Below are 23,253 nucleotides of genomic sequence, written 5' to 3' on the forward strand. Positions count from 1 at the left end.
GGCTCCCCGCTGAGCAGGGGTCCCAACGCAGGGCTGGATCCCAGGACCCAGGGATCATGACGGGAGCTAAAGGCAGACACAATCGACTGAGCCACCCAGGCGCCCCACCCCTTTTTAAAAAAATATTTTATTTATCTGAGAGAGAGAGAGAGAACGAGTAGGGGGAGGGGGAGGGAGAAGCAAACTCCCTACTGAGCAGGGAGCCGAAGCTGGGGCTCCGTCCCAGAACCCTGGCTGGGATCATGACCCAGCAGAAGACAGACGCTTAACCCGCTGAGCCACCCAGGCGCCCCCTTTTTAGCGTTTTATAAATCCTCTCCCATGCGGTTTCATAGTTATGCTTGGATTTTTTTTTTTAATTCAAAAGTAATTCATAAACTCTAGTGTATGGTTACCACTTAGGGTAGTGCTGGGGACGCCGGCTTTGGAGTTGGCGGACCGCAGCCTTGGCTCCACCCTTCCTTTTGGGATGACTGTGAGGATGTAGCTGTGAAACTGGAAAACCCTGAGCCCGGGGTAGTTATGTTTACAGCAAGAAGGTGTAACTAACTTAGCGAAAAGAAACGCATATTCCTTGTGCAATGTCGTGAACACGTTCACACAGCTAATCGCGGGAAGGCAACTCTGGAATTCGCAGATCACAAGGGACGTGAAGGCCTTGGTAAACCGAAAGGTGCTCCACCCACCAGACGACCCGGTGAGGCCACAGGCTGAGATGGAGGGGCGGGGCTCGGGCTGGGGCGGGGCTCGGGCTGGGGCGGTGCCTGAGGCGGTGGCGGCGGCGGCGGCGGCGTAGCTCCGCCCCCGGCGTTGGCGCGAGATCCGAACGTCCGTGGAGGCCGTTATAGCCGTTCGGTGAGGCGGCGGGAGCGGGAGCGGGAGCCGGGCGGGACGTTGGCTGGGTCTCCGCAGCGACCATGAGGCGGAGGGACCCTGAGGAAGAAGCCTGCGGCGTGTGGCTGGACGCGGCGGCGCTGAAGCGGCGGAGAGTGCAGGTGGGACGTGGGGGCGTGAGAGGGTGTTGGAGGAGGGGTTGGGGCCTGGAGGAGGGAGAAGGGGGAGGTGGAGGTCAAGTCGGGGTCCGAGAAAGGAACAGCTTTGGGAATTCTGAGGCTCGTGGGAGTGGAGCCTGCAGAGGGTGAAAAATGGGGTTTGGGAAGAGTGGAGAGGAAACGGGACGAAAGGCAGGCAGGCTGTGAATGGGGAAGGAAGAGACTGGGACAATAAAGCTTCGAGGTGTGGTGGAGAGAAAATTTGCTGTGAGGAGTGCTTTGTTTTTTAATTGAACTATACTTGACATTCAATATCGAGCACATTATAGTGATTCGATATTTTTATACATCAAGAAATCCACAGGATAAGTCCGGTTGCCATGATCACCATACAAAGTTCCTACAATATTATTGACTATATTCCCTACGCAGTACGTAACCTCCCCATGACTTACTTATTTTATAACTGGAACTTTGTGCCTCTTAATCCTCCTCACCTGTTTCTTCCGCTCCCCAGCCCCTCCCCGCCCTGGTAACTAACAGTTTGCTCCCTATACCTATGAGTTTGTTTCTGTTTTGTTCTGTTGTTTAGATTCCACATACAGGAGAAGTTGTACATGTTTGTCTTTTTCTGTATGACTTATTTCACTTAGCATAATACCCACTAGGTCCATCCATGCTGTCGAGAATGGCAAGATTTCATTCTTTATGGCTGTGTAATATTTCATTGTATATATTTACCACGTCTTCTTTACCCATTCATCTATTGATGAACGCTTGGGTTGCGTCCATATCTTGGCTATTGTAAATAATACTGCAGTGAATATAGGGGTGCATATTATTTCTTCATTTGCTGTTTTCATTCTCTTCAGATGAATACCTGAAGTGGAATTACTGGATTGTAATTCTGCTTTTAAGTTTTTGAGGATCTTCCATATTGTTTTCCATAGTAGCTGCACCAATTTACATTCCAGCAACAGTGTCTGAGAGTTCCCTTTTCTCTACATCCTCTCCACACTTTCTCCACATCCTCTCCCAACACTTACTTTTTGTCTTTTTTGTCTTTTTGATAATAGCTATTCTAACAGGTGTGAGGTAATATCTCATTGGGGCTTTGATTTTCATTTTCCTGATAGTTAATTAGTGATGTTGAGCATCTTTTCATGTGTCTGTTGGCCATCTGTATGTCGTCTTTGACAATAGTCTTTTCAAGTCCTCTGCCCATTTTTTAATCCTTTTTTTAAATATTGTGTAACTTTATATATTTTGGATGTTAATCCTTTATCAGATGTGTGATTTGCAAATATCTTCTCCCATTCAGTAGGTTGCCTTTTCTGTTTTGTTGATGGTTTCCTTCATTCTGCAAAAACTTTTTAGTTGAATGTAATCCTATTTGTTATTTTAGCTTTTGTTGTCCCTGTCTGAGGAGATTTGTTCAAAGAAATACTGCTCAGCCTGATGTCAAAGAGCTTACTGCCCATCTTTTTCTTCCAAGAGTTTTATGACTTCGGGTCTTAACATTCAAGTCTTTAATCCATTTTGAATTTATTTTTATATGTGGTGTAAGATAGTGGTCCAGTTTCATTCTTTTGCATGTAACTTGTCCAGTTTTCCCAGCACCATTTATTGAAGAGACTGTCTTTTCCCCATTGTATATTTTTGTCTCCTTTGTGGTAGATTAATTGACCATATACATGTGGGTTTATTTATGGGCTCTCTATTCTGTTGATCTATGTATGTGTCTGTCTTTGTGTCAGTACCATACTGTTTTGATTACTACAGCTTTGTAGTATAGTTTGAAATCAGGGAGCATGATATTTACAGCTTTGATCTTTCTCAAGATTGCTTTGTGTATTTGGGGTTCCATACAAATTTTAGGATTTTTTTTTCTAGTTTTGTGTAAAATGGTATTTTAAGGGATTGTATTGAATTTGTAAATGGCTTTGGGAAGTATGGATATTTTAACAATATTCATTCTTCCAGTCCATGAGCAGAATATATCTTCCCATTTGTTTGTATCTTCAGTTTCTTTCATTCATGTCCTACAGTCTTCAGAGTACAGGTCTTTCACCTGTTTGGTTAAATTTATTCCCAGATATTTTATTCTTTTTGATGCAGGTGTAAATGGGATTGTTTTCTTAATTTCTTTTTCTGAAGGCTCATTATTAGCGTGTAGAAATACAACCATAGTTGAATAGCTGTCTGTGGTGACAGCTTTCTTCCTGGAGCAGGTTCTCTAAATTCTTTTAGGTAGTTGGGGGAAGGTCAGCAGTTATTCCTGAGCCTGCTGTTCCTTAAAAATAATCAGCCTAAAATAATACATATGCCAAAGAGGCACAGTTTGGGTGGCAAATTCTGCTCCCTTACAGTGGCTACAACCTCCTGAACAAAGTAATTGAGGGCTGTTAAAAAGCATCGTACAACTAAAGTCATTTTTTGAGAAATAACAAATGAACCATCCGTTCCTTTAAAAAAATTTTTTTTTACTTAAAAATGGTTTTGGGGCAGGTACGTTCATCTGGTACATAATTTAAAATGTATGGCAGTGACAGGCAGCGAAATATCTCCCTAAAACTTTTAACTATCCTTGGCCCATCTCAGAGGCCACAACTTTGTTGTGCATCCTTCCAGACATATTCTATATACGTACAAGCAAACAGTATCTGTTCTTTCTTGTAAATAGTAGCATATTCCACATTGTTCTGCAACTTGCTTTTTCTCACTTATTGCATCTTATGTATCATTTCATATGCATCCACAAAGAGCTGCTTTATTCTTTTTTTTTTAAAAAAAGATTTTATTTATTTATTCGAGAGAGAGAGAACACAAGTGGGGGAGAGAGGGCAGAGGGAGAGGAAGAAGCAGACCCTCTCCCTTGCTAAGCAGGGAGCTGCTTTATTCTTTTTAAAGACTAGATAGTGTTCCATTATATGGAATAGTATCCATTATATGCAATAGTATTGCCTTAGTCTCCTCAAGCTGACAGTAACAAAATACTACACACTGGGTGGCTTAAACAACAGAATTCATTTTCTCACAGTTCTGGAGACTGGATGTCCAAGATCAGAGTGCTGGCATGGTCAAGTTCTAATAGGGACATTCTTCTTGGCTTGCAGACAGTGAGCTGCCTCCTCCCCATGTGCTCACATGGCCTTTTCTTGGTGCATGTGTGTGTGGTAAGAGATGTGTGTTAAAAATTTTGGGCACGGGCACCTGGATGGCGCAGTGGGTTAAGCGTCTGACTTGGTTTCAGCTCAGATCATGATCTCAGGGTCGTGAGATTGAGCCCTATGTCAGGCTCCTCACTTGGAGTGGAGTCTGCTTGAGATTCTCTCTCCCTCTTCCTCTCCCCCTCGTGCTCATGCTCTCTCTCTCTTTCTCTCAAATGAATAAATAAATCTTAAAAAAGATTTTTTAAAACTTTGTTAAAAACTGGTTCTTTGACTTTTTAAGACTTCCAGCCCAGAGCAGAGTCCTAACGATTCCCTTTCATAGGATGTAGAAACCTGCCTTTTCCTAGAGTAGCTATCAAATAGGCACACATTTATTTGAGTTTTAATGTCAGTCATTAATAGGCAGTTGCTTGGGGCCAGTGTTTTAGAAAATATGCCCCTTCCCACTTGATCCCTAAACAAACTCTCTGCTGTTTCAGGGCAACTAATGGGGTGGTTCATAGTCTAGCCAGAAAATAGATGCCTATGTTTGGAGTGAGTTTGCTTCTCTCTTGGTCCCACAGAGGCATGACAGACTTGGCCTTGTTACCTAGGCCTTGGTATGGAGGATACTGTATTTGTTTTCATTTCAGTTTTTTTTTTTTTATTGTGAGAGTAATATGTGTTTGTAAAAAAAAAAATCAGTATAGAATTGTATTAAGTAAAAAACAAAGCTTCACTGGTGGTAGCTACTTTTAACAGTTTGGTATCCTTTGAGACATTCTCTATGTGTATAAATATATCTGTTTCCCCCACAAATGAGATTATTTCAAACGTATTCTGTTATTCACCTTTCACTAAATATATGATGGAGAACTTTCCATGTGAGACATGAATTTTAGTATGAATTTCTAAAAAGGCCATTTAATTTACATGATTTTCAAATTTTGTATTTTAACTTTGCTACCTCTTTATTAAAACATTGAGAAATATTTCTGAAAGGTTTTCTACACAATAAAGAGGTAAAAAGATTTATTATGTGTTTTGTATATTTGCTGTCTCAGGTGTATTATATTTAAAATGTCATAACTCAAAAATAATTTCTATTTCTTCTTCATCTGTAATGCAGTTTAGTTTCTTACCCTTGAAATATATGTAGCAAGAAGGAGAAGTGGGCCTAAGAAGGGGACAGAACTGTGAAGATAACAGAAACCTTGGCTCAGTCATCAGTGGTTTCTGATGGCCTTGGCGGAACACTGAATGTCGCTGTGATGTTGTGCAGCTTCACTAACATTCAGTCCATCAGCAAATTCTCTGGACTCTGCCTTCCTATGTGTTCAGAATCTCATAATTTCCTACTATTTCTACCACTGCTGCCTGACCCAGAATGAGAGTGACCCTTTGCTCACTGTTAATTTTAAGACCATCTAGTAGTTTTCTTATCTTCTGGTAAAACCCAGAATCTCTGAGGCCTACAAGGCATGATTTGGCCATGTATGTTTGCCCTCTCATACATTTAGACCTCATCTGCTACTCTTTTCTCTGCCTCACTCTGCTGTAATCATACTGGCCTTCTTGCTGGTTTTCAAGCCAAGTATACCTCATACCTCTGCAGGGACTTTTGTACAACTTGAAATGCATAGGGATTAAAATGCCACATGGCTCTGCTCTTTCATTTGTTCATTTGTCAACTTATCATTGAGTCTATTTCTTAACCACCATAAAATAGCCTTTCCCTCATCCCGTACTCCCTAACACCTTAGTCTTGCTTTATTTATCTCCATAGCCCTTTTACCGTTAGATATACTACATACTGTATATTTACTTGTTCATTTATGATCTTCCCCTACTAGAATGAAAGTTCCATTAGGCAGTCCTTCAAACAGTGGCACATAGTAGGTACTCAGTATAAATTTATTGAATGAATGATCCATCTGAGCTTTACTTTAAGAAAACCTTTTAGATTTGGTCATAGTTGCTCATTTTCTCTTTCTCTGATGAGGAGATAAGTGGGAGGACTTTGAGTTTTTTAAAGCAAAGATGGACAGGAGGAGACCTCTAGTAAAATGGCAGTTTAAGTGTGTACTTAACAGGGGCACCTGGGTGTCTCAGTTAGTTGAGCCTCCGACTCTTTGTTTTGCCTCAGGTCATGATCCCAGGGTCATGAGATTAAGCCCGGCATCGGGCTCCGTGCTCAGCAGTCTGCTTGAGATTCTCTCTCTCCCTCTGCCTCCCCACTCTCAAATAAATAAATCTTTAAAAAAAAAAAGTGTGTACCTAACAACAAAAAAACACCTCTGTGATACTTACAGAAATGATAAAAAAGAAAAACAAAAATGGAGAAAAGTATTTCACTGAAACTGAATAGGCTCAATAATAATACTGAAGTCCATGGTAGCAACACTGTTGGGGTTGGTGCTGTAAGACTGATAAGGGTCTGTAAATGTAACTTAACAAATATTTATCAATATGATCTTTACTGGCTTATGGTTTGTAAAACTTTTTTACATGCATTGTTTCACTTTCTCAGTAGCTTTGTGAGGGAGGTGAGATTATCTCCATTTTGCAGATGAAGAAATTGAAGTTCAGATAGAGATTTGCTTCAGATCATATCAGAGTAAGTGCAGCTCTATGGCTTGGTTCCAGGTCTTCTGACTCTTGGTCCAGTGGTCATAATGTGTAAGGTGTCTTCACATGATAAAAAGTGAATAATGTATTCACCTTTAGATAGTTCTAACCCTGGCAGCATGGAATATGGTAGGTACACAAATAACTGTCAGACGGACAGTAAGTGCCTTAGAGGCATAAGGAAATTCTAAGCATTTAGAGAAAGAAGAGATTACATTTTATTATGCGTAGAGGGGTGGTGGTTTTAAAATATGTCCACAAATTCTCTGATACCTCTCTCTTTAAAAGGTGGATGCTAAGTTCCCCACCCCCCCCAAGTGTGGGCTATACTTGGTGACTCTAATGAATAGAATGTGATGGAAGTGTTCATGTTAGAATTCTGAGGTTAGGTCATAAACAGCATTGTAGCTCCATCCTCATTCTCTCTTAAGGGGAAGTCAACTGTCACATGCAGACACACAGGCAGCTCTATGGAGATACTCATGTTGTGAGGAACCTTACTGAGTTTGCTCACAGTTGTGTGAGTGAGCCACCTTGAAAGTGTATATTGCACCCCTGGCTGATAACTTAAATGCAACCTAATGAGACTGTGAGCCAGAACCACCCAGATGAGCTGCTCTCAAATTCCTGATGCATAGAAGTTGTGAGACAATAAATGTTGTTTTAAGGTGCTAAGTTTTGTGGCAATGCGTTAATGCAGCAATAGAAAGGTAATACAGATTTTGGTTTTGGCAATGGAGTACTACCTAACAAAAACCTAAAATGGGGGAGTGGCTTTGGCATGGGGCAATGGGTGACAGCTGGAAGGACTTTGAAGAGAGTGCTAGTGAAAGCTTGAAGAGCTTGAAGAAACTATTTCTAGAACTAGGATGGCCTTTGAGGAGACTGTGGGTGAGGGTTTAAAGGAAAGTGAGAATAATCTTACTGGAAACTAGAGGAAAGGGAATCCTTGTTATGTGGTGACAGAAAGTTTCCTACAACTACTGTTGGCTGTAGTAAGGTGGAAGATAGAGAATGTACCTGAGGAACTGGGTGATGTGATAGAGCCAAGGAGATTTACAGGCAGTGTTGAAGGGCTACCTGGTTTCTTCTTGCTGGTTATAGCAAAGTGCCAGAGGAGAGAGAGAAAAGCTAAAGGAAGGCCAGTTAAACAAAAAGGAGCCTAGACTTGCTGGTTATGAAAATTCTCAGCTTCTTCAGCTGTTACACAGTGGACTTTTCTTTGCAGGAAGTTTTTAAATTACTAATTTAATCTCTTGTTATAGGTCTATTCAGATACACCCATGGAAAGATTGTCATCATTAGTCATTAGGGAAATGCAAATCAAAACCACAAGGAGATACCACTTCACATCCACTAGGATGGCTGTAATCAAAAAGATAATACCAAGTGTTGGCAAGTATGTGGAGAAATTGGAACCCTCATATATTACTGGTGCATGCATAAAATGGTATAGGCAGTTTGCAGAACAGTTTGGCAGTTCCTCAAAATGTTCAACATAGTTATCATATGACCCAGCACTTCTGCTTTTAAGTATAGACCCAAGATATGAAAAGATAGTCCACACAAAATCTTGTACACCAGTGAACAAATGTTTGAATGTTTGTAGCAGCATTTCTCATAATAGCTAAAGAGTGGAAACAACCAAAATGCCCCCAAATGACAAATGGATAGACAAAATGGTATATCCAAACAATGGAATATTACTTGACAATAAAAAGGGATTGAAGTATCTGACGTGCTACAACCTGGATGAACCTCCAGAACATGCTCAGTGAAAGAAGCCAGTCACAAAAGACCAGATACTGTATGATGTATGAAAGGTCCAGAATAGACAAATCTTTTTTTTTTTTTTTTTTTAGATTCTATTTATTTGAGAGAGTGAGTGAGCAGGAGAGAGAGCACGAGCACGAGTGGGGGAGGAGCAGAGGGAGAGGGAAAAGCAGGTTCCCCACTGAGCAGGGAGCCCGATGTGGGACTCAGTCTGGGGACTCCAGGATCATGACCTGAGCCGAAGGCAGATGCTTAAGCAGCTGAGCCACCCAGGTGCCCCAGAATTTGTCAATCTATAGAGACAGAAAGTAAATCAGTGGTTTCCTGGGGCTGAGGTGGGGTGGGAATGGGGAATGACTGCCGATGGGTACCGGGTTTCTTTTTGGGACAATGAAAAATGTTCTAAAATTAGATTGTGGTGATTTTTACACAACTTTATACTAAACACTTACCTGTATACTTAAATGCGTAGATTTTATGGTATGTGAATTATATCTCAGTAAAGCTGTTAAAGGCTTTGTGGAAGAGATGGCATTTGAACAGACCTTAAAGCAAGGGTTGGATCTTGTTGGAAAGCAATGAAGGTGGAGTAGGCATTCTAGGAACAGTATGAATAGTGGCACAGAGCAGGAAATAACGAGAGATGTTTGTGAAATAAGGAGTAAAAGTTAGGGCGTCCCCAAGACCACCCTCACTTCTCACATCGACTGCAAGTTCAAGGGACCCCAAGACCACTCTGAGGTTTGATAATTTGCTGGTAGGACTCACAGAACTCACTGAAAGCTGTTAAACTCATGATTAGTTTATTATAGTGAAGAGATACAGGTTAAAATCAGCCAAAGCAGATTCTACTAGAATTCCAAGCTGAAGCTAGGAGAATTCAAAGTGGGAAACTTGCAGTGTCCTCTCTGGGTACCCAATATATTAGACAGCCCTAACTGCTTCTGGCAATGATATGTGACAGTACATACAGAGTATTGCCAACCATGGAAGCTCACTGAGCGTTGGTATCCAGAGTTTTTATTGGGGTTTGGGTTGTGTAGACATTGTTGACTACTTATGTGGCTGACCTTAGTTTCTAGCCCCTATGAAGGTCAAGCTGATACCACATGGCCCAAAGCTCCCACCGTAGGTCACATTGTTAGCATAGACTATCTGCTGTGGCCCAAGGCCTCAGGTAAACAGATACTCCAATCAGGTAGGACATTCCAGGGACTTAGAGATTACCTCCCAGGAGCTGAGGGTTAAAGCCAGACCTCTCTTTAATAGATTCTTTTACTACATTGGGAGTAACTCAGTTTTTCTAAAGTGTAGGGTAAATGTAGGGGAGTTGAAGGTGTGATTAGGAAGGTAAACTAGTACCATGTTGTTGGATTCATGGAAGGCATTTGACATAGTAGTCTGTAAGAAGATTAGCCCAATGGTGGTTATATGAAAGTAAGTGGTACACTGAAAGGTAGGCTAGAGAAATTTGGAGGATATTGCAGAAATTTAGGCAAGAAAAAATAAGGGTCTAACCAGGAATAGTAGAAGTTTAAATTATTATTTTTGGGGCACCTGGGTGGCTCAGTCGTTAAGCGTCTGCCTTTGGCTCGGGTCGTGATCCCAGGGTTCTGGGATCGAGCCCTGCATTGGGCTCCCTGCTCCACAGGAAGCCTGCTTCTCCCTCTCCCATTCCCCCTGCTTGTGTTCCCTCTCTCGCCGTGTCTCTTTCTGTCAAATAAATAAATAAAATATTTTTTTAAAAAAATTATTATTTTTGGTGGATTATTGATCTCTATAGTTATATATCTAAAAAGTATGGTCATTATGCTCAAGAAGGACCTAAATGTGGGCTTGGCTGGAGCTGGGAGGTCTCTTAAATACGTTTTTTGTTTTTTTTTTAAGATTTTATTTTTAAGTAATCTCTACACCCAACATGGGGCTCAAACTCACAACTCCAAGATCAGAAGTTGTAAGCCCCACCTACTGAGCCAGACAGGTGTCCCTTAAATATGTTTTTAAACTGTGACTTTGGTCCAGTTATTTGCATCCCTTAATATCTCTCCTTTTTTAAAGGACTTTTGCATTTTCCCTTTAGTTCCACTTATATTTAGGAGCCAGAAATTGGGACCTGAGTAAGTAGATGATTATAGAGAAAAAGTAAAAACTATATCTTGAGGGGCACCTGGGTGGCTCAGTCGGTTAAGCATCTGCCTTTGGCTTGGATCATACTCCCAGGGTCCTAGGATCTAGCCTCACATCGGGCTATCAGCTCAGCAGGGGGCCTGCTTCTCCCTCTTCCTGCCGCTCTGCCTACTTGTGATCCCTCTCTCTCTTTCGCTGTCAAATAAATAAATAAAATTAAAAAAAAAAAACACAACTATATCTTGAAATAGTGTTTGGAATTTGGGAGAATAGATATAATAATGTAGGCTGATTGTGTTTATAGTTGAGCCTTGAACAACTCGGGTTTGAACTGCATGGGCCCACTTGTGGATTTTTTTCTAAATACAGTACTGTAAATGTATTTTCTCTTCCTTATGATTTTCTTAATACTTTCTTTTCTCTAGCTTACTTTATTGTAAGAATACATATAATGTACAAAGTATGTGTTAATTGACTGTTATCCACAAGGCTTTTGGTCAGCAGTAGGCTGTTAAGTTTTTGGGGAGTCAAAAGTTATGTGGATTTTTGACTATGCAGGGAGTCGGTGGCCCTAACCCTCACATTGTTCAAGCGTCAGCTGTATATATTGTGTGTGTACACACACACACATACACACTAATACTTCTTTTCACAAGGTTGACACCTTCCAGGGGAGACTGGGGGATTTATTCCAGAGTGATTTCTACTCCATTGCATTTTATTTGAGGCATCTACTTTCCAATTTAAGTGAGCTCTTCTTTCTTTCATGGGACTGTTAACTCTGCTATTGAGAGGGCCACATTTAGCCATTGCTGTATTGGAAGTAGTTAAAATCAGGAGGTTTAAACAAATCTTCAATAGATGGTCTTATTAGGGCAAAACTGATGGCAAATGTATGAAAACACTATACTACAATGATCTCTGACATGTGTGACATCCTTTAAGTGAGAAAAATCTCATTAGCAAGAAGTACCCTTTTATGAGACTTAGTAATGAAATGCTAATGGATGTAGACATATCAGATCTCCAGTTTAGGAGTTGTGATACTTAAAAGAAATTGCTTTTTTCTCTTATCCCTGTTGAGTTTTCATTAGGTTTAGATGAAAAATCAGTGCCAAGTGATTTTTTATCACTTGGCACATTCTAGAGAATGTTCTTGCAATAAATTTAGTATTGTTAGATTACTTTGGGAGGAAAACCTTCAGTTTTCAGTGGGTATACTTATCCCATCTGTGCTCTGGACCTTATGTGTGACATCAATTACAGTGACAGGAGCTCATCTTCACTTTGATCACAGTACTGGGAAAGGCTTAGTGTTTTCTGAGAGCTTTTTTGATGTTGAAAATATAATGAGTAGTTATATATATAAAACATAACCAGGGGCGCCTGGGTGGCTCAGTCGTTAAGCGTCTGCCTTCGGCTCAGGTCATGATCCCAGGATCCGCAGGAAGCCTGCTTCTCCCTCTCCCACTCCCCCTGCTTGTGTTCCCTCTCTCGCTGTCTGTCAAAGAAATAAATAAAATCTTAAAAAAAAAATAACCAAAATGTGTCCTTCCTGTATATCTGCCTTCTTCCTAAAATATTTATTGAATTGAGTACTTACCATATGTATTAAGCTAGTTCAGTGGAGGACAGGATAAAAAGTATGTGAATCAAATGTTGATACCAGAATTTTGTTAGGTAGGTCTTGAAATACCAAGTGATAAATGTCAAGTTTAGAAGGGGAAGAGATTACCTCTGGTTGTGGGAATCAGGAATGCTTGGGGCTAAGCCGAAGTATATGTAGCATTTCAGATGTGGGTGTGAAAAAGGCCCTTCCGTGTGAGGCACAAAAATGAGGAAGGCAGAGGCCATAATAGGGACTGGCTCGTGGGTGAGTATCATGCTACAGTATACACAAAGGGGTTTTGGTAATGGAGAAAAGGGTAACTAGAATCATACTGGTGTGTGCAGTCTGAGAGTCAGTACTTTATGCCATAAGGTAGTAAAGAAACTATTGACAGATTTTGAGCAAGATGGTATGCTCTCATAAGAGGATTTATCTCAGGAGGAATTTTTTTTTTCTAATTCCCTGGGATCGAGTCCTGCATCAGGCTCCCTGCTGGGCGGTAAGCCTGCTTCTCCCTCTCCCTCTGCTGCTGCTCCTCGTGCGTGCTCTTTCTCTCTGTCAAATAAGTAAATATAAATCTTTAAAAAATAAATAAACATTCCACTGAGATAAACATAGTTCCTTAAAGCCAAAGTCTTCTAAGGGAGCTATATATACCTGGAGGCAGTATCACTCTTGACATTGCTCTGACCTAAGTAAGGAATGTCCTACTCTTGCTAAGCTGGCCAACTTGGTGAAAAGCTTTATTTCCAGATGTTTTGTTAATTGAGGTCTTACTGTTTTCTGATAATATGTAGTTTGTATAAGTCTTTTTTTTTAAGATTTTATTTATTTATTTGAGATAGAATGAGAGGGAGCGAGCTTGAGCTTGGTGAGGGAGGACAGAGGGAGAAGGAGAAGCAGACTCCCCGCTGAGCAGAGACACCGACGCGGGGCTTGATCCCAGGACTCTGGGATCATGATCTGAGCTGAAGGAAGATGCTTAACTGACTGAACCACCCAGGTGCCCCTGTATAAGTCTTCTTCAGAGAACTTAGTATGTTTTTAAATTTTATTTTAATTCCAGTATAATTAACATATAGTGTTAAATTCGTTTCAGTGATTCAACATTTCATACGTTACTCAGTGCTCAACAAGATAAGTATATTCTTAATCCCCTTCACCTCTTTCACCCGTCACACACCCACCTTCCATTTGGTAACCGTCTGTTTGTTCTCTATAATTAAGAGCCCATTTTTGTTTGTTTCCTTTTTTCATTTGTTTAGTTTCTTAAATTCCATTTATGAATGAAACTTACGGTATTTGTCTTTCTCTGACTTACTTTGCTTAGCATTATGCTCTTTAGATCCACCCATGTTGCAGATGGCAAGATTTCATTCTTTTTTATGGCTGAACAATATTCCACTGTGTGTATGTGTATAGTACAGTACATTTTCTTTATCCATTTATCTATCAATGGACACTTGGGCTGTTGTAAATAATGCTATAATAAGCATAGGGGTGCATATATCCTTTTGAGTTAATGTTTTTGTATTTTTTTTTAAGATTTATTTATTTGAGAGACAGCCCAAGCAGGAGGGGCAGAGGGAGAGGGAAAGAATCTCAAGCAGACTCTGCACTGAGTGTGGAGCCCAGTGTGGGGCTCAATCTCACCACCCGGAGATTGCAACCCCAGCCGAAACCAAGATTCAGAAGCTTAACTGACTGTGCCACCCAGGCACCTCTAGTGTTTTTGTATTCTTTGGGTAAATACCCAGTAGTGTGATTATTGGATCATATGGTAGTTCTATTTTTAATTTTTTGAGGAACCTCCATACTGTTTTCCACAGTGGCTATACCAGTTTGCATTCCCACTAACAGTGCATGAGGGTTCCTTTTTCTCCACATCCTCACCAACACCTGTTGTTTCTTGTGTTTTTTGATTTTAGTCATTCTGACAGGTGTGAGATGATACACCATTGTAGTTTTGATTTGCATTTCCCATTTCCCTGATGATGAATGATATTGAGCATCTTCATGTGTCTGTTGGGCATTTGTATGTCTTCTTTGGAGAAATGTCTGTTCATGTCTTCTTTTTTTTAAGTAGGCTCCACACACCCAGTGTGGAGCCCAATGTGGGGCTTGAACTCATGCCCTGAGATCAAGACCTCAGCCGAGATCAAGAGTTGGACATTTAACCGACTGAGCCACTCAGGCACCCTTGTTCATGTCTTTTGCCCATTTTTTATTTGGATTATTTGGGGGTTTTTTGGGTATTGCGTTATATAAGTTCTCCATTATAATTTTTTGGCTATTAACCCTTTATCAGATACATTATTTGCAAATATCTTCTCTTTAGTGGGTTGTCTTTTAGTTTTGTTGATAGTTTGCTATGAAGAATTTTTTATTTTGAGGTAGTCATAATAGTTTATTTTTGCTTTTGTTTCCCTTGTCTCAGGAGACGTATCTAGAAAAATGTTATGGCCAGGGCACCTGGATGGCTCAGTCATTAAGCGTCTGCCTTCGACTCAGGTCATGATCCCAGGGTCCTGAGATTGAGTCCCACATCAGGCTCCTTGCTCTGCGGGAAGCCTGCTTCTCCCTCTCCCACTCCCCCTGCTTGTGTTCCCTCTCTGGCTGTGTCTCTCTCTGTCAAATAAATAAAATCTTAAAAAAAAAAATAGAAAAATGTTATGGCCAGTGTCAGAGAAATTACTGCCTGTGCTCTCCTAGGATTTTTATCTTTTCAGGTCTTACATTTAGGTCCTTAATCCATTTTTTTAAAAAAAGATTTTATTTGAGAGAGAGAAAGAGGGCACACAAGAGAGAGCACAAGTGGGGGAGGGGGTGGGGTGGAGAGGAGCACAGCAGAGGGAGAAGCTGACTCCCCACAGAGCAGGGAGCCCAACTCGGGCCTTGATCCCAGGACCCTGGGATCATGACCTGAGCCAAAGGCAGATGCTTAACCGACTGAGCCACCCAGGTGCCCGGTCCTTAATCCATTTTGAGTTTATTTTTGTGTATGGTATAAGAAAGTGGTCTGGCTTCATTCTTTTGCATGTAGCTGTCCAGTTTTCCCAACACCATTTGTTGAAGATACTTTTTCCCATTGCATATTCTTGCCTCCTTTGTTGAAGATTAATTGACCATATAATTGTGGGTTTATTTCTGAGTTTTCTATTTTGTTCCATTGATCGATATATCTGTTTTTTTTATTTCTTTTTTTTTTTTTAAGATTTTACTTATTTATTTGAGAGAGAGAGAGAATGAGAGATAGAGAGCATGAGAGGGAAGAGGGTCAGAGGGAGAAGCAGACTCCCCGCCGAGCAGGGAGCCCGATGTGGGACTCGATCCTGGGACTCCAGGATCATGACCTGAGCCGAAGGCAGTCGCTTAACCAACTGAGCCACCCAGGCGCCCCGATATATCTGTTTTTATGCCAGTACCATACTGTTTTGATTGCTACAACTTTGTAGTATAACTTGAAATCTGGACTTGTGATACCTCCAGCTCTGTTTTTCTTTTTCAAGATTACTTTGGCTATTCGGGGTCTTTGTGGTTCCATACAAATTTTATGACTGATTGTTCTAGTTCTGTGGAGAAATACTGTTTGTATTTTGATAGGGATTGCATTAAATTGGCAGATTGCTTTGGGTAGTTTGGACATTTTAACAATATTCTTTCAATCCACGAGCATGGAATATCTTTTCATTTGTTTGTGTTGTCTTCACTTTCATCAGTGTTTATAGTTTTCAGAGTCGTTTCAGGTCATTCACCTCCTTGGTTAAGTTTATTCCTAGGTATTTTACTATTTTTGGTGGTGCAGTTGTAAATGGGATTGTTTTCTTAAGTTCTCTTTCTGCTATTTCATTATTAGCATATAGAAATGCAATGGGTTTCTGTACACTGATTTTTGTATCCTGTAACCTTACTGAATTCATTTATCAGTCGTAGTTTCTTGGTGGAGTCTTTAGGGTTTTCTATATATGGTACTATGTCATCTGCAAGTAGTGAAAATTTTACTTCTTACCAATGTGGATGCCTTGTATTCATTTTTCTTGTCTGATTGCTGTGGCTAGGACTTCCAATACTATATATATATGTATATTTTTTAAGATTTTATTTATTTGACAGAGAGAGACACAGTGAGAGAGGGCACACAAGCAGGGCGCGTCAGAGAGGGAGAGGGAGAGCAGGCTTCCTGTGGAGCAGGGAGTCCGATGCGGGGCTCCATCCCAGGACCCCAGGATCAATCCCGGGACCGTGGGATCATGACCCGAGCCGAAGGCAGATGCTCAACGACTGAGCCACCCAGGCGCCCCTCAATACTATATTGAATAGAAATGGTGAGAGTGGACATCCTTGTCTTGTTCCTGACCTTAGAAGAAAAGCTCTCAGTTTTTCACCATTGAGTATGATGTTAGCTGTGGGTTTTTTATATATGGCCTTTATTATGTTGAGGTATGTTCTCTCTAAACCTACTTCATTGAGGGTTTTTTTTTTTTTAAAGATTTTATTTATTTGAGAGAGAGAATGAGAGAGAGCACGAGAGGGAAGAGGGTCAGAGGGAGAAGCAGACTCCCTGCTGAGCAGGGAGCCTGATGTGGGACTCAATCCCGGGACTCCAGGATCATGACCTGAGCCGAAGGCAGTCGCTTAACCAACTGAGCCACCCAGGCGCCCCTTCATTGAGGGTTTTTATCATGAATAGATGTTGTACTTTGTCAAATGCTTTTTCTGCATCTACTGAAATGATCATATGGTTTTTATACTTTATTTTACTGACGTGATATATATCACATTGATTGATTTGTGAAGATTGAACCACCCTTGTATCCCAGGAACAAATCCCACTTGATTGTGGTGAATGATTTTTTTAATGTATTGTTGGATTGGGTTTGCTAATATTTTGTTGAAGATTTTTGCATTTGTGTTCATCAGAGATATTGGCCTGTAGTTCTCTATTTTTATAGTATCTTTATCTGGTTTTGATATCAGGGTAATGCTGGCTTCATAGAATGAATTTGGAAGTTTTCCTTTCCTCTTCTATTTTTGGGAATGGTTTGAGAATAGGTATTAACTTTTCTCTAAATGTTTGGTAGAATTCATCTGTGAAGCTCTTTGGTCCTGAACTTTTTGACTGTTGGGAGTTTTTTGATTACTGATTCAATTTCATTGCTGGTAGTCGGTCTGTTCAAATTTTCTATTTCTTCCTGATTCAGTTTTGGGAGGTTATATGTTTCTAGGAATTTATTCATTTCTTCTAGGTTGTCCAATTTGTTGGCATATAATTTTTCATAACATTCTCTTACAATCCTTTGTATTTGTGTTGTAGGACTTAGTATTCTTGTAGTCATTTAAATAACTATGTATTATTAGTCTGTCTTTTCCCATAAGTTGTAAGCTTTACCAGGGCAGAAACAGTCTGTTTTGTTCATCATTATATTCCCAGTACCTAGCATATAGGTGCTAAAATACTTGTTGGCATACTATCTCACATAATTTCACATATCTAGGATGTGTCTCATATAAAATTGAGAGAGCCATGTGCCTGTTTGGGCTTCCTCGTAGCATGCTGGCCAGGTTCTAAGATGCATGGCATTTTTATGACCTAGTTTTGGAAACCATATAGTGTTATTTTTATCATACTTTATTGTTCTTCCCAGGTTCAAGGTGAGGGAATATGGACTTAGCAACTTGAGAGGAGTGGCCACCTCAGCTTCTCCAAATTCCAATCTCGATGCATTCAATTAACCCAGAATGCACTGCCTGTGTACTTTATCTGTTTTGGTCTGGCAAGTGATTCCAGGCATAAAGCTAGGGTTATCATAGGGCTCACCTCATTTGTTTTCCTTCTCTCAGGGCTCACAATCCAATGCAATTCCTGTTGTCCACCATCTAATACCACTTGTTTCATGTATTTTATCCAGTTTTCTAGTTTTGTATGGTGGAGGGGAAAGTTCCACACCAGTACTGCAAGTTAGAGTATGAGTTTTACACCGAGGATTTCTTCTTTTATGCACTTAATGTACATTTTGGTTTCCAAACGTAAAAATGAAGTCAACTTTGGGCTAGAATTTTAATAATTTGAGTTCGTTTCAGACCTGTCTCCAACTTACAACATGAAAATCAGCAAATCTCATTTCTTTGGTTTTCATGCAAACTGAATTGAATATAAATTACCCTGTTCTCAGGGTTACTTCTCAGGTATTCCATAACAAGCAAGTGGAAACAAAAACGAATCATGCTAAATAAAGATGAGGTTATACTTATAGTTATTGACAAAACTTACTTCCCTAACCTTTTTCGTACAAATTCATACTGTAAAGTATAAAGGGGCTGAGAGTGGATAAGACTGGCTGTAATAACCTAGTAATAACCAATTAGTATTGAACCCGAGGAACTGTGTAAGCCTTTTACGTGAATTAACTCACCAAATCCTCATAACAGCCCCATGGGATAGGTACTATACTGCCCTCATTTCACACACGAGAATGAGACCTAGATTGAGCAGCTTGCATAGGGTCACACAGTTCATAAGTAGCAGTGGCAGAACTGGAAGGATTTGAACCCAAGCCGTGTGAGCTGTGCTCCGAACCGTATGTGACTGTTTGAAAACCACCAGAAATGTGTCAGCTGCTGCTGATGTAGAATCATTAGTTATCTTTGCATGTAAGAGAGAGTATCATTCCTGGAATCACTTCAACAAATCCTGTTTGTTTAAGTCAACGTGATTGATTTCTGTGGGGAAGCAGAAAGATTGGGCTATAGTTGGAAAATGTGATTTCCTGATAAAAACAAACACCATCAGTGTGGCAGGAAATGGTAGATGATGATGTACAGCAAAACTACCTAGAGAATAGGATAGGAGTGGAGCCCAAAAGTCCCAGTGTGGCTCCATGAGGGTCACAGGTGTTTACTGAATCTCTCCTGTCGGGCAGCTGTTTTGATGTTAATAGGTTCTATTATTCTTTTTCTCCCCCTCCTCAGACACATTTAATGAAGCCAGACACCAAAATGCTAACACTCTTTCCTGGAGAGAAAAAGGCTAAGATTTCTTTTACTCAAAGAATTCCACCTACAGGCACTCGGCAGACCAGCATTGCTTCCTTCTTCACCTTGCATCCAGGTATGACGACCTGCCTGGGAATACCCAGGGAGAAGGGAGTGTGTGCATTTTTCCATGCTGGAAAATTTATGAGAAATGGTGACACCAGTGCATTGTGTTTAACTTAGCTAACTCATTAGAAGAGGATATCAAACAACAAAACATCCCCTTCTGCAGAGCATTATATACACGCTTTTACCAACATTTTCTCATTCTGTGTGCTCAGTCTAATATTAAATATTTGTATTCCCTGACAGAGCAGTGAGGAGAAAGGTATGCTTGGGGAGTTGGGGTGTGCAGGGGAGCTGACCTGCCATTATTTAGGTAAATGTCTTGGATTGGCCATAATGACCAGTCTCTATAGGATTACTTGATAACAGATATTTCTGTATAATGCTTCTCAAATTGTCAGAGTTCAAAATGCTTTTTTTCTTAGAAAGGTTGGCATAAAGTTGGCTTGTGTCTCATCATCCTTTGGCAGTTTTTTGCTTACGTGTCCCTTTTCAGGGAATGAGCTGCCTCAGAGCATGTGTCTGCCAGCTGGAGGGTTTTAGGAGGAGAGCTCTAACTCTTGATGCGATTCCCAGGATTGCTTTGCATAAATCTTCCAAATCTACTGTCCCTGCCCCAAACAGAAACTTAAAATAAGCACTCTTTTGCTTTAAGTAACAAGGGCAGATTTTTTTCAAGGACACTTCTTTTTTTTTTTTTTTAAGATTTTTTTTTAATTTATTTGAGAGAAAGAATGAGAAAGAGAGAGAGCACATGAGAGAGGGGAGGGTCAGAGGGAGAAGCAGACTCCCTGCCGAGCAGGGAGCCCGATGTGGGACTCGATCCCGGGACTCCAGGATCATGACCTGAGCCGAAGGCAGTCGCTTAACCAACTGAGCCACCCAGGCGCCCCTCAAGGACACTTCTGATTTCAAAAAAAAAAAAAAAATTTTTTTAAAGTAGGCTTCATGCCCAACATGGAGCCCAACATGGGGCTTGAACTCACGACCCCAAGATCAAGGCCTAGCTGAGATTAAGAGTCGGACGCTTAACAGTCTGAGCCACCCAGTCATCCCCCGCTATTTCAGAATTCTGGTATATTCTATAATCTGTTGGAATTCTTAGGCAAAGTTGAGAAATCTTTCACAAAACAGTTTCTGCAGTATAATTCTTGTTGGAGAAGGAAAAAGGAAATCATTCAGCTTTGTAATTAGATTTTGGTATAATTTGGGGGCGGGGGGAGTGGGTAGTCCACGGTATTCATCCTTAAGGTAGAACAGTATCCATTCCATGCCTGATAAAATGGATAGGCTGGACACTAGTAGTTGTTTATTATTGTTCTTCCAATTGGTTGACTTATCATCTAATTGTGTTTATTCCCTTTCCCAGGCAATGTCTGCAGAGTAGAGGACCTAATGTTCTTTGTACTGTCACCAGAGGGTTTCTTAGAGTTGGATGGTTAGTGATCTTAGTGACCTTACAAAAATTGTGTTGTGCGTATTTCTCAAAGGATAATATCCAGGAATATATATTTGGCCAAGATCACTATTTAACAGAAACCATATTAAATAAAAAAATTAAAACTGATGTGCCCATATACTAAAACACAGTTGATAAAGTAGGCTGTGGTCTGAGTATACGTACCATGTTTGACTTTATTAGGTAGATCATTTGGAAGCATCCATATATTTGAGGAGTGGAATATAAGGTCTGTGTTTTAGAAGGATCATTCTGGAGAAAGTAGAGATTGCAAGCAGGAAGATCATGGGGCGCCTGGGTGGCTCAGTCAGTTAAGCGTCTGCCTTCAGCTCAGGTCGTGATCTCCAGATCCTGGGACTGACCCCCCGCATCGGGCTTCCTGCTCAGTGGGGAGTCTCCTTCTCCCTCTCTGCCCCCCCTCCCGTTCTTTCTCTCTCAGGTAAATAAATAAAATCTTAAAAAAAAAAAAAAGAAAGCAGGAAGATCAGCTATAAAAGTGTGTGATGAGTCTAAGACCCCTGTGCTAGATAGTGATAGTAGCTGATACTGATTTCAGAAAAAGCCAGCTAAATCCTGCTCGGGGCAGAGATTTCCTGCAGAATAATCATTCACGTCTATTTTGCTAGGAAAGACAAATGGTGGTGACCAGAGGAGTGTTTCATCTCATATAGAAAGTCAGATCAACAACGAGTCTAAGAAAGATGCAACCCATCTAGATCATCTGATCCAGGGCTTGGAGGACGATTGCATGTCACCCCCATTAGCCACTTCAACCCCTGCAGATACCCAGGAAGCTGGACGTTCTCCTCATTCCCTCCAGGCTTCTGACCACCACAGAATGGGAACTCCATTTTTGACTATGCTGTCTTTGCCCCAGTCTGACACCTTGGTCTGTGCTGGAAAGAGTAAAGCCTCAATCTCTTGTTCCTTCACTCAGAACTTGGAAGGTTCTTACTTGCTGGACCAAAAGGAAGGAGAGAAAGATTCTTCCTGGAAAAGGGAATGGCTTCATGGATCTAAGGAAAAAAACCATCAGGATGTGGAGAGACGCGTTCAACTACCTGGGGGCGAGGGCCTTCAGTCCCTGGACAAGATTAAATTGGAAAAGGTGTCTGCCAGAGAAACCAGGCAGGCCCCCATCCTCCTTCAAACATGCAGGGATTCCTGGAATGGAGAAAACACAGACTCAATGAAACAAAGCCCTTGTCCTGTCCCTGCGTTTTCCTGGGACAGTGAAAAGAATGACAAGGACTCCTGGAGTCAGCTTTTCACTGAGGATTCTCAGGGCCAGCGGGTCATTGCCCACAACTCCAGAGCTCCTTTCCGAGATGTAACAAACAATCAGAATCGGGGCTTACAGCAGTTTCATAATAGCTCTTGGGCTCAGTGCCAGGAGAGGCCCACTCAGTTAAATCTGCAGCCTGATTTGCTCTTTACCCAGGACTCTGAAGGTAATCAAGTTATCAGGCACCAAGTCTAAATGTCTTTATGATGGTTGGTTCCAGAAGTACCTTGAGATGACAAAGCTATAGGAAAATATTGGGCAGAGAGGTGGCAAGGGAGGCAAGGGATGACGTTATTACTGAGCATTTTCGTTGTGTAAATAAAGCAGGAGGTGCCACTTTTGAGACTGTATGATTGACATTGTGCCTCTCCCCGAGGAAGAGGTGGCTGGTAACCTTGTACAAGTCTGTGATGAGCACCGAGGAGGTAGGGCAGGTAATTATCCTTCCAGTAAAGAGCCCTTACCAGCCTGCAAAGCCACCTCTTTGCCCTTTCAGATGTCTGACTAGGACACTGCTTCTTATGGATGTGTGTTCTTCTAATTTCTGGCTGTTGTCTTAACCACACAACCTTGGGACCATTATTTCTGACACCTTTTTGAGTGATAAGGCACATCCTCCTGGGTCTAGAGGTATGGGAGCAGGGAGGATAGAGAGATAAATAGAAAGTAGAATGATGGTAGGGTGTTTTTGGTTTTAAAGTAGGCTCCATGCCCAGTGTGGAGCCCAATACAGCTTGAGTTCATGACCCTGAGATCAAGACCTGAGCTGAGATCGAGTCAGACGCTTAACCAACTGAGCCACCCAAGCACCCCAATGGTAGGTTTTAAAAAAAAAAAAAAAACTGTTATTTTATTTTTGTGGGGACTTGACAGCATTTTAAAGTCTTATATTCTGTGTTTAAACTTCTAAGAAAAAGCCTTGCTGGGGCCCCTGGGTGGCTCAGTTGGTTAAGCGTCTGCCTTCAGCACACGTCATGATCTCAGGGTCCTGGGATCGAGCCCCTCATCGGGCTCCCTGCTCAGTGGAGAGTCTCCCTCTTCCTCTGCCCCTCCCCATCCCCCATTTGTGCTCTCTTTCTCTCTCAAATAAATAAAAAAAAATCTTTAAAAAAATATTTTTAAAAAGCCTG

The 23,253-nt window shown here is 41.1% G+C and overlaps 1 protein-coding gene across 1 annotated transcript; it reads left to right on the forward strand.

Moving 5' to 3' along the window:
* Window positions 1–891: 891 nt before the first annotated feature.
* On the forward strand, window positions 892–23,245 carry AUNIP (aurora kinase A and ninein interacting protein). Its single transcript, XM_028113865.2, has 3 exons — window positions 892–995; window positions 19,251–19,389; window positions 21,465–23,245. Exons 1-3 carry the CDS (start codon window positions 918–920, stop codon window positions 22,316–22,318), a joined length of 1,071 nt encoding a protein of 356 aa, XP_027969666.2. The 5' UTR covers window positions 892–917; the 3' UTR covers window positions 22,319–23,245.
* The last annotated feature ends 8 nt before the right edge of the window (window positions 23,246–23,253 follow it).

This window comes from Eumetopias jubatus, unplaced genomic scaffold (genome assembly GCF_037043125.1).
Source record: "Eumetopias jubatus isolate StellerSeaLion01/CBP00866 unplaced genomic scaffold, mEumJub1_p1.0 scaffold_4, whole genome shotgun sequence".
In the NCBI taxonomy this organism is placed as follows: Eukaryota; Metazoa; Chordata; class Mammalia; order Carnivora; family Otariidae; genus Eumetopias; species Eumetopias jubatus.

What these genes read in the sequence shown, in the direction of transcription:
- AUNIP (XM_028113865.2), top strand. Translation starts at nt 918, where the DNA reads ATGAGGCGGAGGGACCCTGAGGAAGAAGCCTGCGGCGTGTGGCTGGAC. An exon ending in TGAAGCGGCGGAGAGTGCAG is followed by an intron (nt 996 to 19,250) that starts GTGGGACGTGGG and finishes CCCCCTCCTCAG; the next exon opens with ACACATTTAATGAAGCCAGA. An exon ending in CTTCTTCACCTTGCATCCAG is followed by an intron (nt 19,390 to 21,464) that starts GTATGACGACCT and finishes CTATTTTGCTAG; the next exon opens with GAAAGACAAATGGTGGTGAC.